General features: G+C 32.6%; 1 protein-coding gene across 3 annotated transcripts in view; it reads left to right on the top strand.

Annotated features, from left to right (window-relative positions):
• LOC127728067 (myeloperoxidase-like) overlaps nt 1–18,204 on the top strand; it is an 88,737-nt gene extending 70,533 nt beyond the window's left edge. Inside the window, exons 7-13 of one of the 3 annotated variants that reach the window (XM_052235260.1) lie at nt 996–1,097; nt 3,954–4,046; nt 7,304–7,796; nt 11,081–11,281; nt 12,906–13,072; nt 13,628–13,736; nt 15,772–18,204. In XM_052235260.1, the coding sequence (XP_052091220.1) occupies nt 996–1,097; nt 3,954–4,046; nt 7,304–7,796; nt 11,081–11,281; nt 12,906–13,072; nt 13,628–13,736; nt 15,772–15,886 (1,280 nt within the window). In that variant the 3' untranslated portion in view covers nt 15,887–18,204. Of the gene's footprint in view, nt 1–992; nt 1,098–3,953; nt 4,047–7,303; nt 7,797–11,080; nt 11,282–12,905; nt 13,073–13,627; nt 13,737–15,771 lie in introns of all 3 variants that reach the window. The other 2 variants (XM_052235259.1, XM_052235261.1) reach the window with 2 other exon arrangements.
• Nucleotides 18,205–19,580: the final 1,376 nt, after the last annotated feature.

The raw sequence follows: 19,580 nt of genomic DNA, 5'->3' as shown, positions 1-19,580 counted from the left end.
CATCAGATTCCTGACTTAGGACAGGTGCAAACAATTGCAGCGGGTTTAAACGTTTTAATGGTACCAAACCTTCACCCTTATCTGAAACAATAGTGTAACATAACAACATAGAAAGACACACTATAAAATATCAATTGAAATGGCTTAACTCAATCAAAAGACATATTAACACCAGTGAACATACACTGAACAAATAGATTTGATCTATGATACAATGTAAATACAAAATAGATAAAATAAGGGAAGAAAAAATAAAGTAACATGTTATACCGCTGTGAAATGTTAAACAATTTAAGAAAGAAAAATATGCTTGAACAAAAATATCAGCCATTTGCAATTACTTTAAACACAGGTAAATGAAAATAATTTTGTTGTTAGGTATACTTGTACCGTTCAAATGGAGAAAGGAATATTTTTACAAAATAAATAATTTTGATGTTCATAGTACGAAGAAGTGAAAATTTATAGTAATACCAAACACTTATCAAAGCTGGTATATAGACCAGATATAACCCTGAATAAGTAAACATTAAAAAAAAAGCATTACAATTAGTATCAACAGGTCAAATAAACAAGAAAGTACGATTTGAGAGTACTCGCAGTTACTGACAGCTAGTTAAAAGCCAACAACAAATAATAATAAAAAATCATGCATCAGAGACTAAAATCAACTAAAACACATCCCAGGGATTTAGTATTTTAACGTCATGGACAGTAAAATGTTTAATTCGACATATATTTGTCTTCAAAATTGTTTTTTTTTATTTGAGGGTGGAGGGGTAGGGTGTAATTGTTATTCTAGTTTATACAAATAAGTCTTTTCCCTCGGATATTACAACTAAAGCATTTTTGTTATCAAATATTTTACCATAATATCTAAAATCAAAATTGTTCTGCAAATCTATAAGAGTTTTTGTTTGCTGGTTAACTTGTACAAATGCAAACGAAAAGCGCCAAAACAATAAATATCTTATCAAAGGTATTTTAATTAGCAGCTTATTGGGAGCAGAAAAATCTAGTCTCCTCCTACATAGATGCTTCATTTCTGTATGGAATCCAACGGAATTTGACTTTAGAGCTAAGAGTACCTAATAGCTGTAAGTAATTGATGTGTAGATAAACTCACATGTATTTTGTATAGTTCAGCTTCCTTCATCTTTTAATTTTTTTAATGGTTCGTTTTGTTGTTTTTGTATGAAAAACTATGATTTTCATATCATTCTTTTCTACTTATCACCTGAGAAATATAAATACGGATATTACTTTCCTTACCAGTACCGACTTTGCAATTAAAATAAAGCATCTAGATAACGGAGATACTCCAAACCTAATATACGTCACCTTTATGCTCTACTTTACCTTTATCTACTTCAGTTTATTTTTGCGCTAAAGAGTTCAGACCTTAAGAAAAATATATACTAAGTTATTTTATTTTTTCAAATGTAACGAGCTTTTAACAATATTACTTCCATTCCCAGGAAGACAGGAAAAGAGATGCGAAAGATACAAAAGGTATATTCAAATTCATAAGTCGAAAACAAATTGATAATGTTCATCTTGTAGCAAAAAGATGATTTGTATGATGAAGAATTGAATAACAGGATAGACAATTTGAATCCTTAATACGGAAATAAAAAAATATTTGATTTATTACAAGACAAGATTACTGCAACGGAAATAAAGTTTCAATGTCAGAACATTTGTCAGAAGAATTATAATACGGTGACAGTCGAGGCATCAAGTGCTGCTCACAGGCCACTTATACAGTACTATTCACGGGCGGATCCAGAAATTTGTCACCAAAACAAACATTCAAAATATAACTATTTTTTTATTGATATTAAGATAGTAACAAAACAAAGGATAACAATCAGAATAATGTGCCCGAATTAGAATTACGACTGTGTCGGTTTATAAAAAGCAGGGTTTATATTCATATCTCATTACCATGTTCACGTCCTGAATACTAATTTAATTTTTCCCTGGACGTTAAAACGTCATCCTTTATCATAGTCATTATCATTTTCTTTTATGTCTGTGGGCAAAAGTGTAAACGAGTATATCAAGGTCTAATTGTGAATTATAATGCACGTGCATAAGTGCTAATCCATATGGACATTGCTCGCCTATCCGTTTCTGGAACCTGAGCTCACTCTATTTCTTCTCTAACTCACTTTTGAAACTGGTTACCATCCTGCTGACAAATTTTAGAATGCCAAAGATGTTTGTTTGGCCAACGTTGTTTCATGTTTTCAGTTGTTGACTTTGGCAATGTCTCTCTAGTATTTTGCGAGATATACAACCATAGTTTTACTGCGGAAAATATCCTATTGGTCTTAAGAAATCGAAGATATAAAAATCAAGAACAGTTCCAGGTTTTCGAGGCATTACATGATGGGTATATTGAGATTCGTTGGTAAATAGGTTTGGGTTATTTTGTTGGTTTTTTTTCCTGAAAATAGGAATACAAATTTATAAACAGGCAAAAAAAGTTTCAATGAATTTTATTAATGGAGGGGTATAGGGTGTTGATTATAATAAGAAAGCATGAGAAATCATTAGGAATTTTGCATCACAGTAGAAGACGATTAAAGTTCGGGAAATTTTAAGGTAACGTTTTAACATTTAAAATATAGATATATAAAATAATGATTGAAAATCGTTTAGAATTAAGAATTTTCACATCTCCTCATCATTGGAACCGAACTTGCAATTAACTGGCGGTGATTACAACTTAATTATATAAGCATGTCAATTTAAATTTATGGCGTTAAGGTAAATCAATTGTATTGGAATAACATGAGCTACAAAATCACGGTGATGATGAAGGAAAACTATATCTGTTCGAATTTATGATTCGGAACATCAAAATAGTGGGTTTTAATTCAGTGTATAGGGCTCTCAAAATTCTAGAAATTCTGATGATCTCAAAACTTGTGACAGTAGGTCAGTTTTATTGAAATCTGGTGAACATGACAGGTTCCAGAAATATTAAAATAAAGAAATGAGAAATTTTGTGAAATAGAGAAGCATGATTTGACTAATAGCCATACTCTGGGTGACACTTAAAATTTTCTAAAGTAGCAATATTGTAGACAAAAATAGAAAAAAAAATAAAACTGAAGTGGGCACTAATAAAGTAATGCACGAAGGTGACGTATTTCCGGTTGGGAGTGTGTCTTCTAGATGTTTTATTTAATTGAGATGTCGGGACTGGTAAGTATGTTTGTTACTCGGGTATAAAGTAGAAACAAAATTCATAAAAACTGAGTTTTAAGCTTGAATGATTCTGAAGTTTGTCTTGTTAAAAATTCTATTTGATTGGTTCCAAACAGGTTTTGAGTTCTAAAATAATTGTTTCAGAAATATTAGGAATTAAAGTTCTGTAGTTTAAAGAAACAGACATAGAAACAATGACGAGATCAATTTGTTGTACATTTAATTATTCAACTTATATAATTCAGTTAAAACTTTGTACAAAACATTTTGAAACAGTATTGAAGGCCTCACTGAGATTTTGAGATGATGAACAGTAATTATAGCGCTGTTTCTTGACTTTTTGTATGTTTTTTGCTGTGCATGTACTGATTTTGTGTCATGGATGGATACCCGATATCCTTTGTTATTCTATTATTTTATGACAACGCACCTTGTCCGTTTCGTTATGTGAAAATAATCATGTAAGAGAGAAGCGAAACATACCAAACGGACATCCAAACCCATAAGTCGAAAATAAACTGACAACGCCATAGCAAAAAAAAACAAAGACATACAATACAAAACACAACATAGAAAACTAAAGACTAGAGCAACACGAACCTCACCAAAAACCGGGGGAAAGGGGAGGAGGGAATCTCAGGTGATCCTGTAAAATTTATTAATTCAAAATGAAGATTATCATTGATGGATTAACATTCTCTACCTTCTTCACTTTATATGTGCTTACTTTATAGTTTTGATGAAAACAGATCCAGGAAACCTTCTACCAACACGGAAAGGAGGAAATTGTTTAAAACTATCAAAAATGGATAAATGTCCGTTTACAGGTAACAGTAAAGTTCAGTACTGTCAGCGCACGTTATGCAAGCCAGACAGTTAATCATTATAAAAAAAACCTGTCTGCTTCATTTGTATTATACAAGCTACTTAAAATCATCGCATTGTTGCCCTAACTTTTTTTACCTGCTTGGGGTCTTTAAGTAACATTTTATTTAATTTTACTTCAATAACTGTCGCATGAATATTCTGTAAAGATATTCCAGCCCACATGAATAATATAATTTACAAACCTTTAGCGGATTGTCAAGCTTTCTCCGCACTTGATGGTTTGTCACTGTCTTTGAGTCCATAAAGGCCATATAGTTGTAACTTGGATAAATCATCAAATGAAAAAAGGGAATGATAATTTATTGGTGCATATTACCGAGTTAAGATTGGCCTCTAAAATTCATCATTTAAGTTTGCATGTATTTATCTGAAATATTAAAATAATTTTATCTACACAAACATGCTCAAACAAAGCTTAAATGTTAATGAGAAAATTTCTTAATACTTTTCGTATGGGAACTCATGCGACAGATTTGTTCTTTGATACCAAGTTTTTCCAATGAGATAAAAATCAAGAGTTTCCTCCCGTACACGTTTGTTTTTTTTTTTTCAACTTCAAGCGTAAAATTAATTTAGAGCAAATTGTACTTCTTTCCCTTGAAAGATAGATCGTGTCGTGATCCAACTATTTAATCTTTTTTGTCATCGGAGATAACAGTTAAATAAAAACAGAAGTATACCGCTGTTTAATAGTCATAAATCGACTAAGCGAAAACAAATCAGGGTCACAAACCAAAACCGAGGAAAACACATCAACTATAAGAGGAAAACAACGGAACAACAGAAACACTGAGCTGCTACAAAAACAAACGCCAACATACATAGAAACGGGCTATTTGATAACAGCTGCCATATTCCTGACTTGGTACAGGACATTTTAAGAAAAAATGGTGGGTTGAACCTGGTTTTATGGCTAGCCAAATCTCCCGTTTATATGGCAATGTTAAACATACCGCCAAAATGACAACATTAATGACAGGAATACAGTACAAATAAACACAAGAACACTCAGGACAGAGAAATACATAAATAAATAATATAATAGTACATTACAACATGTAAACCACAGAATAACAACGGACACCTCCCATTAATCTACGACAGTACACCAGTACACCACAATAAAATTATGAACTGTGAGTCACGTTAAAACGGACAACCACGTAAATTCCATCAATTTTACGGAATAACGAAACTATTTATGCCAATACATTGACTGAAATAGAAAAGAACTGAAAAAGTGAGTAGGGCTGCTAGATACATTTTTCTACGTACTGTTTGCTTTCGACAAGTTTGACAACTTATAAGATATCATGTTAACGGCAATTTTAATTCTGAAAAAAAATGACTAAACCCTTCGACCAAAATAAATTTGTTATAAAAATATAAATATGACTCAGATACACATCCTAAGAAACAATTCAGTGTTTCTGATGTCAGTTAACCAAGGAAATGCGCGTCGGTCACACGCAATTTATAAAGTGTGTTTTTTTTTTTCATTTACTAACGCTGGGTCGGTACCACAAATAGTGGACTGCTTGTCCCAAGGATATCATTTTTGGTATTGACATGGTTTATATCATACCTCTCTTAGATTCATCGTTGATAATAAAATTAACGGTACCAATTGTTTTGCACCAGATGCGCATTTCGACAACAAATGTCTCTTCAGTGATGATCGAGGCCAAAATATTTGAAAATCCAAATCTTATTTAAAATGAAAAGCGTTTAAACCAAAAAGGACAAAATTATGAAATTATTTAGAAACTAAGATTGATTTAAGATGGATTTGACTTTTTTTCTTGTTTGCTTCTGTGTTCATTAGCTCGTCACGTATTCAAGTACTTTTCCAATTTTACGGTTTAAGTGTCTCTGGTGAAGATTAATCCAGAAAAGAGCTTTGGAGGCACCAATTTATATAAAGTGTTATTTGTATTTACTGGCCATGGGTCAATACCACATCTGGTGGACTTATAGTCCCTGTGGGTATTATGTATCAGTACTCAGTGCTTCGGTACTGACATGATTTAAAACATACATTTCTTATACAAAATTTGTAATAGTGGTAAATCATTCAAACTCCATGCCACAATAAACCGCTTCTTGATAAAACAAATGACGGATCCAACTTAAAGGTTCTTAAAATCTGAAAATTCGAAAGAAAAGATTTCTAAACCACATATTTATATCCTGTAACTCTTAAAATGCAGCAGAACACTGAGTCAGTTTCTCTTCTCCTAATGCTACATTAGTTTAAGTTAATTATATCATTGATATGGTCATAATTAAGAATAAAAAGTAAAATCACAAAATTCTGAACTCCGAGGAAAATTCAAAAAGGAAAGTCTCTAATCAAATGGCAAAATCAAAAGCTCAAACACATCAAACGAATGGATAACAACTGTCATATTCCTGATAAACTGTTTACAAAACTTTGAATTTTCAAAAAACTTAGAGTTTTTACCCCAGGAATAGATAACCTTGGCTGTATTTGTCAAAACCTTTCGGAATTGTTTTCGTGTTAAAAAGCTGTTGGTCGTGATGTGTGCTAATTATATAAAGGTATCGTCTAAGGCCTTTCTACTTGTAATGTTGCTTTCATTTTACGTTCAACCGTGCTCATAATTTTCCTTACTGACCCTATGATTTAGATTACCCATTTCATTAATGCATAGACGATCAATTATATATTTGTATTACCAGATATCCTGGTAACGTCCTTTACGTGTCAATCAGTGTGCAGGATTCAAAGCCTTTATTTTTATAAAAATCCCTTGACATTTTAATTTGGCACCAAAGCCTTAATTTCTAAGTGCATATTTTGCAGTAAGACCCCTTTGTTATCTCGAGATTAAAGTTGTCATGGATATTAAAGCAAGAATGACATTTCATCTATTACAAAAACCTATTGTTTGTTTTACTTTTATGACATATTGTCGCTAACTAGGTCGCGTAAAACTGGTTTAACTCCACTGCAATGTGTACCTGTCCCAATTCAGGATATCTGAACCATGTGTTTTTCGTTGTTGTGTTTATGTTTTTTTATTCACTGGAGTCGAACGTTGATGGTTTGCGTGGACTCTTGTACTGTCCAATATTTTTCTTCATTCTTGTAATCCTTTTTATATATTTTTTTTCAAATTAATTCCAATAGAATAATTACATTTACTTTTGTAAGTAAATTAAACTTTTTCAGGCGATAGACGAAATCACGAAGTACCAAATCTGGGTTTAAACCATTTGCTTTTTGTCAGAGAGCATAACCGATTATCTACAAAACTTCACGAGCTTAATCCGTGTTGGAGTAGTGAAAAAGTTTTCCAAGAAACTCGTCGAATTATCATAGCGCAAGTTCAACATATAACGTATAATCATTTTCTACCACTTGTTGTTGATCATGATACAATGAGACGATTTAACTTATTGTCCAAAACAAATGGTTTTGATCATGTTTATGATGACAGTGTTGACGCATCTTGTCTCAATAGTTTTGGAATAGCTGCATGGCGTTATGGACATTCGCAGATAATGGCTGAACAATCCGAATTAAAAAATGACTACAGAACTGTTTTAGAACATAGAGTAGAAGATTATTTATTAAGTCCTAATTTATGGCAACACAGCTATGGAAAACGTGTTACAAGTCTTTCAAGATGGCTTGCAACGGAACCAGCACTTAAAATTGACAAGTTAGTAAACAATTTACAGAAAAGAATATATTCATACATGATAAATGTTCAGGGTAGCATAGGGTTGGGAAAATGTTTGCAAACATAATCAGCATTGCAAACAACTTCTGAAATATTTCAAATAGTGGCCCTGATTACCAACTTTAGCACCCATATGACATTCCAAACAAGACACGTATTCGATAGCTATAGATTTATCGGTAACATTCCGAAAAATACCCTTATTCGATTAATTTTCTATCATTTATAATGTTCTGAACATGGCCTTTTCGCCAACTACAGCATCTTCAAAAAAGTACCTCTAAAGAATGAGAAGTTGTGGTATGATTGCCAATGAAACAAAATTAAACTATCCACAAAAGTCAAGATGACGTAGATCTAACATTCGGAACAGGACTGTGCGCCTACTTTCGCATCATTATTAGTATTCGGAACAGTCCACCTATTTGCCTTCTTTAGTTTATCAGTAAAATTCCTAACAGTATCTCTAGTTCGGTATCTTCGATGATATTCTGAACTTTCAGTACCTTTGTTTGCCTACTTCGCTATCTTCAATGATATTCAGAACTTTCAATACCCCTGTTATCCTGATTGAACATCATCAGCAATAATATAAACAGTACCCCTGTTTGCCAGATTTGATTTCACCAGTGATAATCTAAACAATACCCGTGTTTGCCAGATTGGATATCATCAGTGATAATCTAAACAGTACCCGTGTTTACTTGATTGGATATCATCAGTGATTATCTGAACAGTACTCCTGTTTGCCAGATTGGATATCATCAGTGATAATCTAAACAGTACCCCTGTTTGCCTGATTGGATATCATCAGTGATAATCTAAACAGTATCCGTGTTTGCCTGATTGGATTTCATCAGTGATAATCTAAACAGTACCCCTGTTTGCCAGATTGGATATCATCAGTGATACTCTAAACAGTATCCCCGTTTGCATACTTCGGTATCTTCAGTAATATTCTGAACAGCCAACTTGCAAATTAATACGAGATTATATAGATTGCTTTTCCTACCATGATTTATTATGTGATAGAAGGTTGTTGCTTACACGGAAGTTATTGAATCAAGGGTTCCTACTTGTGTATACTATACTAGTCAACAAAAGTAACGATTCACAAGTTTGAACTCCAATTAAATGTTAATTCAAGCAACAGAAAAATATGTCAAGACAGCCTTCGGTGCTATTTCATTTTGCCGACTACACTCGTGAGCTACAACATTAAAACCTACTAAGCGTCTCGGCAAGTTTACATCAGGGTTATTTCACAGGTTGTTAAATGATTTTTTTTCTTCATAATACAGAAAAAAGATCGTACATGCATAAATTACTTCATTAAGAGAACTTCTCATTTACCCGTATACCTCGGCATATCAAATAACTTATGAACACGCAACCTTCACATTATTTCAAAGTCCAGTCTATCAGGCAGACATAGCAAAATGATATGGGACAAATGTTTATTGTCAATAAATTATTTCTTTGCAGAATCTCATTCTTACCGTCTTGTTTTATGCTAATTCTTACCTACCTTTTATGAGTTTGACTGTCCCTCTGGTATCTTTCGTCCCTCTTTTGTATATGTGATTCAAACTATTCATTTGCATAGGTACACGCGTTGTAGGTCAACTAACTCATAACTTACCTGTTTTACCTGCGTTGCCTAAGAAGGAGAAATCGGGCTACAAACCATTCGACTCCGTCCATCTATCCTCCTTCCGTCCAAAAGACCTTGGGTAGAAAACTTTCGTCAAAGTTTTCTTAGCTTCTATGTAATGGAATGATTCTATAATTTGGCCAAAGCTTGATACGGTTTTTGGCGGGTAACGTGTTGCTAAGTCTTTAGTTTTTTATGTTATGTTTTGTGAACTGTTGTTTTGCCATGGCATTGTCAGTTAGTTTTTGATTTATGTTTGAATATTCCTTTGGTATCTTTCGCCTCTCTTTTGATAATGTTGAGTTGAAAAGTGTAAGCAATATTTTTATCTGTAGCTAATTCCTGTTTCTTGATAATTTGAAATTTCAAGTAATTATACACAGACAGTCAAGTCTAGACCCGTTATTTAAACCTTTAATTTTTAATTCGTGAAAACGATTTATCCTAAACAATAATTTACACCATGCCGTTTAAAAACATACAAATGGCAAAACAGCTTTTAAAAACAATGTTTTTTCTGACATTTTTGTCGAACATGCACATTCTCTGGTATCTTTCGTCCCTCTTTTACAACAAATTCCAAAAATCGGTTATCGCATACCTAAAAATACATTTAACCTCATGGTTCGGTGTCGCTTTTTTTCCTGCTGCTTTCATATCCTTTGCTGTATAGAAAATTTGTGTTATCTAATTATCTTAAAAAGAATTAAAAACGGAGAATAGTGTTTGATACGGTTGAGCAGAAATAAGACAAGTATTTAGCTTCATAATTAAATTTTTGCGGATTAGTACTTAAGTTGGCAACTGTTTGGGATGTCCTTGCTCGTCATAAAACCGGAGATGCCGTAGTTTGCGCACAGTTTTGTGTTCGGAATGGTTGCTGAATTGTCTTTCAATCTACTATCTCTATTTGGTTGATTCTCTCTGCTGAAAAGGTTTTTTTTAACTTTTAAATATGTCCAATAACAGTGGAGCGGGGAAACCATGCCCCCCCCAAAAAAAACACGACGCATGTATCACGCAATAGCGCAAACGTCAGCCAATACGTTGTAATAGAGGCTAAATTGGATTAGTGTACATTGCTTTACAATTTGAGGTTGAGCGCTCACAAGCATGTTTAACCCCGCCACATTCTTTATGTGCTTGTCCTAAGTCAGAAGCCTGTTGTTCAGTGGTTGTCTGTGGTTGACGTCTGTTATATTTGTTTTTCGTAAATTGTTTTGTTATAAATTAGTTTGTTAGTTTATTTATTGAATTGTTTCATATTTTTCATGTCGGGGCCTTTTAAAGCTGACTATACGGTATGGGTTTTTCTCATTGTTGAAGGCCGTACGGTTTCCTATAATTGCTTACATCCACTTGATTTGAACTTTGGTAGATAGTTGTCTCGTTGGCAATCATACCACATCTCCTTATGTTTATATTAGTTTTTTTTAAACCTTTAATGGTATTATCGTTACACGAACACGAACAGGTATAATCGAGAAATGTATAATCAAATGCTCCGAATAAATGTACATGCATTTATTGCAATTAGTCTCACATAACCTATTTCATATATAAGTTTACAAATACAAAAAAAAAGGCTTAACAATAATATTGTTTTCAGTTTCCTAGTTGAAGGATTGCGTGACAAACTATTCTATATCACAACACCACCAGGTTCAGATCTGTTTTCTTTAAATATCCAACGAGGACGTGATCAAGGTGTTCCTGCTTACAATGAATGGAGGAAATTCTGTGGACTAAGAAAATTCAGAAGTTTTGACGAATTTGGAAAATTTGGCTCAAATCTTGCATTGGTATATAAGTAAGCTCATTTTTATTATTAATCAGTAGTTTTAAATGATGGTTTCAACATTTATAAAGTTCATGGTGGTGTCATAAGTGAAACTACGGAAGCTTCCCCGGAATATCATTTAACTTACAGCTATTGTCAACTCTATCATATGTGATACCGATGGCACACCACAAACTACAAACACGTGTTGTAGGATCTCAATATTTATGACTTAAAGTCATATGAAAGTCTTAACCTTCTTCTTTCACCTGTGAAACTTCCGCATTCATCTATAATCCCGATGGCCGCGTCATTGACTGGTAACCTGAACATTGTCATCAACAGTCTTCTATACGAAATATTTTAACCAAAGTGTCGAAATATCGTCAATTGTTAAAATAATTATGTATCTATATTCACTTGGACACCCATCATATACTCCATTGACAAATACCAAAGATATTCTTCACTCGTGGGTCTATTCAATTTCAATCAAATATGAAAAACTTCATTGTACTGTATACCCAAATTACATAAGTGTCTTTCAAAACAATGTTATAATGTTGAATCTGCAATATTTTCTATGAAACCTTTTCCCAAATTATAAACATCTATTTTATCAGCAATTAAAACATGTCTTTAAATTTACTGTACAACTACCTTCTCTTGTGGCTGTGGGAATCAGATGAGGATACTCAAATATTCTTAAGATTTCTCAAGAGTAAATACAATCCTATATTGGTCTACTAAGTATTATCCTCGTTCAATGAAATAAAAAAATTTACTTCTATAAAATTGAGAATGGAAATGAGGAATATGTTAAAGAGACAACAACCCGACCAAAGAGCAGATAACAGCCGAAGGCCACCAATGGGTCTTCAACGCAGCGAGAAAATCCCGCACTTGGAGGTGGTCCTCAGCTGGCCCCTAAATAAAATTGTGTACTGGTTCAGTGAAAATGGACGTCACACTAAACTTCAAAACATATAAAGGAGCTAAAATTAAAAAAAACATACAAGAATAACAAAGGCCAGAGGCTCCTGACTTGGGACAGACGCAAAAATGCGGCGGGGTTAAACATGTTCTGTGAGATCTCAACCATCCCCCTATACCTCTAGCCAATGTAGAGTAAAGAAACACATAGCAATACGCACATTTACATTTACAATAATATTCTTCATTCTAAACTTAAGGGATGATTGAAAGAATTAGTCCAACTTGTTTTCATTATATAGAATATAACACCTTTTTTCAACAGACAATTGGCATTCCTTTATGAACCATCTGTGCTCCTCTTCATGCCGACTTGCCTCTTGAATAAAAGAACCTACACTGCATTATCCTTTAACTTAACGTTCCGCTATATAGACGATGTCTTCTCGGTGAATAATTTAATGTAAAGTGACTATGTTTACCGCATCTATCACAATGCAATACAAATAAAGGATACCACAAGTATAGTTATGTCTGCTTCATATCTTGACTTACATCTATACATTGACAATAAGGGTCGGTTGAGAACTTGAACATTTCGACAAAAATTGATTTCAGTTTTCTAATCATGAACTTTTTCTATGTAACAACATTTTAGCAACACCTGCATAGGGAGTATATATCTCCCAGTTGATGTGAATAAAACATTTATTTTTTTTAGGAAAGTAGATGAAGTTGATCTATATATTGGGGGTCTTTTAGAAGAAGGCGAGAACGGCAGTGTTGGACCTACTTTTTCATGTATTATTGGCATTCAGTTTCACCGTTTCAAAGTTGGAGACCGATACTGGTATGAATCATCTGATCCAGATTTTGCATTCACAATAGGTAGTATCATGTTTAATATTTCAGTATTTCAAAAAAAGTGATGAATTGTATTTCACCAATCAAAGAAATTCGTATTAACACTTAAAAAGGTATTTCACTGTTATTTAAGGTGGTACTAAACACCTTGACTAAAATTAATTTGGCTTGTTTAATTTTCATAAAATTTTGACAAAATATTAACTTTGACCCTTTGAAAAAATTATAAAAATTTCAAAAAACTTGAACCACACACTTTATTGGATATGTAGCAGTTTGACAAACACTAATTTTGAACATTGAGAAGCTTAATATTTCCTTAACAATAGAACGTAATTAAAACGTTCAGCTGATTTTTACAGAGTTATCTCCCTGTAGTGTTATGAACCACCTTAAGCTTCTTAACATGAACCAATCACAAATGTACCAGTAACTCTTTCATTTGAGCAATGTTTTGACATATGTAAGCACTTGCAAATTTAGTTACGTATTACATAAATAATATATATATATATGCATACAAATCTTAGGGAAAAAAAAGCATAACTTCTTTCATTTTTGAATGTTTTTAATTTTTAGATCAGCTGAACTCTATAAAATCCGCTTCATTATTGTCGAAAATATACTGCACAAACTTTGGATTAAATGAGATACAAGACGATATATTCATGATTCCATCTTTAAAGAAGTAAGTAGAATCATGTGCAAAACAGTGTAGCCGAGACCATTGATTGGCGCTCTAAAATATCCTATTGACTGGGTCAGATTAGGTGAACGTTCGTCTGTAACGCCCACAACTCACGACGTATTTATTATAGACATTTAAACTGTGGGGTCACCAAAGGGTCTCAACGCCTAAATAAAATAATTCGAAAAACTAATCAGGAATAACCTTTGTGTTTTGATTTATATTGAATACTTAAACGTTCTTTACTTGTGTTTTCGTTATGTTTTGATAACCAATTTTTATGATATCGCACGTTCTTTCAGCAAAAAAAAGGATTTAACTGGCTTTAAAAGTTACAATGCATGTGTTGATTATTATCTTTTTTTTCGGACGTCAAAGCGATTTAACAATTGCGGTTGTCCAATTATGTCATCTTTTAACTTTTATCTGGTCAAAATTTTATTTTAGAACGAATGCATGATCAACTTTAAAAAGTGTGCAAACACAAAACATATAGACAAAATATACTTCTTTCTTGTCTTTTTCGTACTTGCAAGTTATTAGACAGTAAAAAGGCTTTTGGATCAAGCCTTGTGAAATTTGCACTTACGTTTTTGAATAGGTAAAATGTATAGTTTAGTGAACTTTTCTGCTAACTACTATACTTGTGAAAAATCCTTGGCAACAGAAACATATTCAGCTTTTTTTTTTAATCGACCCAATTTACATAGTAATGGACGACTTCGTACATTTTATGATCGCAAATAAAATATGAATATAATATGCTGTGCACTGTAGTTCGTATATTTACTGAGACCCTTTGGCAACCCCACAGTTTAAATGTTTATAATAAATACGTCGTGAGTTGTGGGCGTTACAGACGAACGTTCACCTAATCTGACCCAGTCAATGGGATATTTTAGCGCGCCAATCAATGGTCTCGGCTACACTGTTTTGCACATGATTCTATGTTGATAAATCAACATGGCGTATATAGTACAGGCATAATTGGTTTTGTTTTCAACTTTGATAGAGTACTTTGTATAACCGTGTTATGCATATGTACATTAAGGAGTTCGTTTATATTAGTAATGTGGCATTAACAGACAACAAAAACGAATATTTTCTCAATTTACGATATATTTTCAATTACCCTAGTCAAAACTACTTGTTTCTATTTATATAAATGTGATGTAAGCAATCGAATCTCTGCACGAAACCAATAAAACAAGTATCACACGCATAAAAAGGATTACATTGCGATTTTTATTTCTCAAATGAGAATACGAACAATTTAAAAAAAAATTGAGCAAAAATAGATATTTCTGAAGTTATAATTAAAATTTTATACAGAATCTTACACAATCATTTTGAATTTGTCAAGTGTTCATAAAAAGGGGAAGGAAACCACAAAACAGAAGTCAAAGAAAAAAGACAAAGCAATGACAAAGTAAAAAAATAACTGTTTGATGCCATTAATGTACATAAATATTGCAAGCATGACGAAATATTCAAATATTTCCAGTACAAAACAAGAAGATGTGCGAGAATTGCCTATGAGACAACTGTCCTATAGAGACAAAACAATTTATATATTTCCTTGTGTGTAGTTAAATTCTGCACAATATCTCAACATAATGTTTCCTTTAAGATCGTTTTCTTCGATTAGTTATTTTTTTTATTAACTATTTTGAATTTTCCGTTACCATTTTCCAAAAAGCACAGCGAATAAATCTTTGATGACGTCGGTACATAGAGGGACTTGGAACTGTGAAATTGTAATTGATATATAGTATGATTGTGTTGTTTTTTAATCATCGGTTTAAGTCAAACTTCATACAAAAATTCTCAGGATAACGACAATCTAACAGAAACATGAATTTATCGTATATTCAGATCACAGTTCTGAACTAATAACTCATGTTTTGGTAGTCCCATATACTTATGAAAGAAGGCGTAATGTTTGATAATTTTTACAGTTACTGCTGATGACTATGTTCATACTGATCAAATCAAAACTTACAAATTATATATTTTCTATCATATTTTCTTTCAGTCCAGTGTCTTACTGTAGAGACCTTCCCGATTTAGACCTGTACTTATGGAAAGATAAGACGTGTGCATGGGCCACATACCTTAGTGGTAGTGGTAATGGTCCAATTGATTGCTGACCGATGACAATAACTCAAAGAAAGTGAATGAATAATTCAAACATAAATTCACAGAACATATTTTCTTACTTTTAATTCATTTATTGTTTCCAATTTATATTGAAAATGCTATAAATTGTTTAAATATGTAATAAGTGTTTGCAATACGATGATTAACGAAGGTAAATCATAACCAAGAAATAAAAATCAGAAAGGAATCATTGGAACCATTGGATCCAATGGATCTACCATGTCTTCTGAAATGGTATCTTACAATTATAGACTGTTTATCTATGATATTATAATACTTCTCCAGATTTTAATTATGCCGAATGTTCCTGTTTCAAAATGATACGTACGCCCTTCTATTTCATTTTTAACGAAGATTTACGTGCTGTGCAACAATCATTTAAATTTTATTTACTTTTGTTTTCGTTGGTGGATCTAGAGCGGATGTAACGCACGTGGTTTAAAAGACTAAATTTCGGAATATATATTTTCAATGACTTAAATTCAGTATGACTCACATAAAAGGCTAAATTCCCTTAAAAGGTTCATACCATGCCAATTTTGATATTTTACTTTTGCTTACAAAAAGATGATGGAACTATCAAAAGAATAAGTAAATTTTAAATTTTAATCGCATGCCAATTACAAATTCTGATTTTGAAAATAAACGTTAGGTTTTCTATAAATAGACTGAGGAAACTGTAAAATGCAGATGCATGAATGCTTCTTATGTGATTGATAAACTTTTAGTGGCAAATATTTCATGCATATTCAGAACAAGAAGAGATCATCAATAATATATTTACAAATAATTTCTTCGATTACTGTATTTCAAAAATTATTGCGTGCATTTATTATTGCGATTTTTGAAGAATGGAAATAAATGCGAGATTAATTATTGCAATTTTAGGAAAATCTGCATGCAGCGGTATGTATAAGATATAAGAATGTGATTTGTTATTAATGCGATACTCTCCCAGTCGCATTATTCGCATTAATAAAAACCTCGCAATAATTTCTGAATATACATTAATCAATAACAGCATAAAAAAAATATGTGGTATGATTGCCAATGAGACAACTCTACGTAGAAGGTCAGCACCTATAGGTCACCGTTAGGCCTTCAGCAAGGAGCAAAACCAATACCGCATAGCAAGCTTTAAATGGCCCCGAAGTGACAAATGTAAATCGATTCAATCAAGAAAACTAACGGCCTGATTTATGTACAAAACAATAAATGAAAAACAAATATGATGTACCGAAACAAACGAGAACCACTGAATTACAGGCTTCTGACTTGGGACATGCACATACATGCACATACAGAATTTGGCGTGGTTAAATATTTTTTAGTGAGTCCGAATTTTTCTCCTTCTGTCCCGGTCAATCGATTTTGCAGATCCTGCTTTTTGTATTGATTGTCCCGATGTGGGTTTGAAATTTTTGCCAATGGACGTTAAAAAACACCGATCAATCTTCCCACTCTGTTCATGACGTTGCTGTATCAAATCTTTTCAAAGGTACAGTCGCCGATATTAGAGTGTAGGACGGCATAGTTTCTTTAACATCAAATTACGTACTTTGAGACTGCGTTACTTCAGTTTGCATTTTTTTACATGTTTTGTGTTGTCTTTTATACCGGTATCTTAGAGTTGATTGCTTTGTTTCGACTGCATTTTCTATGCAAGTTCTTTAATGTAATTTTTTGTATACTCCTGCTCGACTAATCGAGATTTCAAGGGAGAGAGTGCTAAAAATCTTCTTGATGTGATTGTCCCAAGATATTAACCTCTTCGGTGGTAGTCTTTTTAATATCTTAATTGTTATTTATGTAATTTGGTATTTTTAACACACCCTTGCCATGATAATAGACAAGGGACTTATAGCTTAATATATTCTGTAGACATTTGTCCATTTTTAAAGAACGTATATTGACCTTTAATTACACTTACTCGGAGTATACCCTAAGTTTCCTTTTATTCATGATAGAAACTAACACAATCAAACAAAATGACGATCACATAAGGAAAACCGAATGTTGTTTCTTAATACCCCGAAGAAAAACGAACGATACATTATCAAGATTCCTAAATGTGTAGTCTTGGTTCCTGACACAATATTCTCAATACCGTAAGCAGCCTTAATGGTCCGACATTTAAAGTGAAGCTAGAAGCAAAATTGCAAATATTTCACCAGGAGTTCCTGATGTCAATATAAAGTATGTGTAATCCCAATACGAGGCATGAAATCAAATAATTGTCCACTACAGATGAACAAACGACAACAAAAGTAGCGTCCCTTGACATGTAAAATATCAAAACATATTTTAAAATTTATGTAACTATGTGACTAGATCAATAAATATTTTGAAAAAGAAATTTTCTTTTATCTATGCAAATTTTTTAGCATTATTGCCACTGTCAGATTTTCTGTATCTATCATGGTTTTCGAGATATACATCAATTAATACATTTTACCCTTATGTTCTTTTTTTAGCCGTGCGGTCAAGTTTTTTTACCAAACGAAAAAAAAATCAAACTCTATAATCTAAGGATCACTCATACAAAGTTTGGTAAAATTGGTTCAGTAGTTTCAGAGGGAAAGATCTTTCAAAAGGAATATAACGGACATGAAAATTAGACGTCAAAAATCGTTGTTTAAGACTTTTATTCCTTCTGGAGTCCGCCAATTGTTTTGGTTGTATTCACAAATGGCGAATTTAATCACAAAAGTATGTTATAAATCATATCAGTACCGAAACACTGACTTCTCAGCTGGTAATAACCTCGAGGAGTAACAGTTCCCCAGGGCATTTATCTGTGATATCAAGTTTGTTGTCACAATATTAAATGCCTTTTAAAAAAAAACGTGATGTTATTTACTTACAATTGGAATAAAAATTATGAAACGAAATGTTTAAAAAAATAATGATATGATAAAACGATGGTTATCACTAGTGAAACTGGTAGTGGGTTGCCTTTCCTGTCAGAGCACTTTAGTTCAGTCCCGTTTTACATGGTATTTTGCACAGACACTTGTTTTTGCGAAGTTTAAGCCCCCTTTCTTTTACCAAAGAAGAGGGGGTGGTGTTACCATCGCATGAAACAAGTGCACGTGGTATTGTATTGCTATAAATAAGGGTCGGGATGGGATTTACATACTAGAGAGTAATGGAACAAAAATAAAGAATAATGGGTTGCTAAAACACAAAGAATAGAGAATGATGGGGTGCTAAAATATAAAGAATAGAGTAAAATGGGGTGCTAGAATATAACAAAAATGGAGAATAACGAGAAAAAATAAATTGATAAAAAGGCTGAAAAATTAAAGAATACAGAAATGTAGACGATACAGATATGAACTCTGTGGTGGAGTTTGTCTAAGTCTTTAAAAGACGAAGTAATTAGATAAGCCAACTCCTTGGACGGAAAAAAGAATGTTTTTTTTCTCCTTGAATAATAGGACCAGTTTTGTATGTAAATTCCCCTTATTAAAATGATAAGTTTGTGTTTAACAAATAATTTTAAAAATGCTTTTTGCATCAAATTACTATTTAACGATCTTTTTCATATGTAACAAGTGGTAATTCGATACAAGATAACATTCAGAGTTATTATTAAAATTGATTAAAAAAAAATGAACAAAATTTTAATTACAGTTATTATCAAAATAAAGTTAAAACTGTAACAGGTTGTTAGTTCGTGTT

The sequence above is a fragment of the Mytilus californianus genome, unplaced genomic scaffold (genome assembly GCF_021869535.1).
Source record: "Mytilus californianus isolate M0D057914Y unplaced genomic scaffold, xbMytCali1.0.p SCAF_2, whole genome shotgun sequence".
NCBI lineage: Eukaryota > Metazoa > Mollusca > Bivalvia > Mytilida > Mytilidae > Mytilus > Mytilus californianus.
Note: the sequence above shows the minus strand (reverse complement) of the source record. Positions and strands in the feature narration are given on the sequence as shown.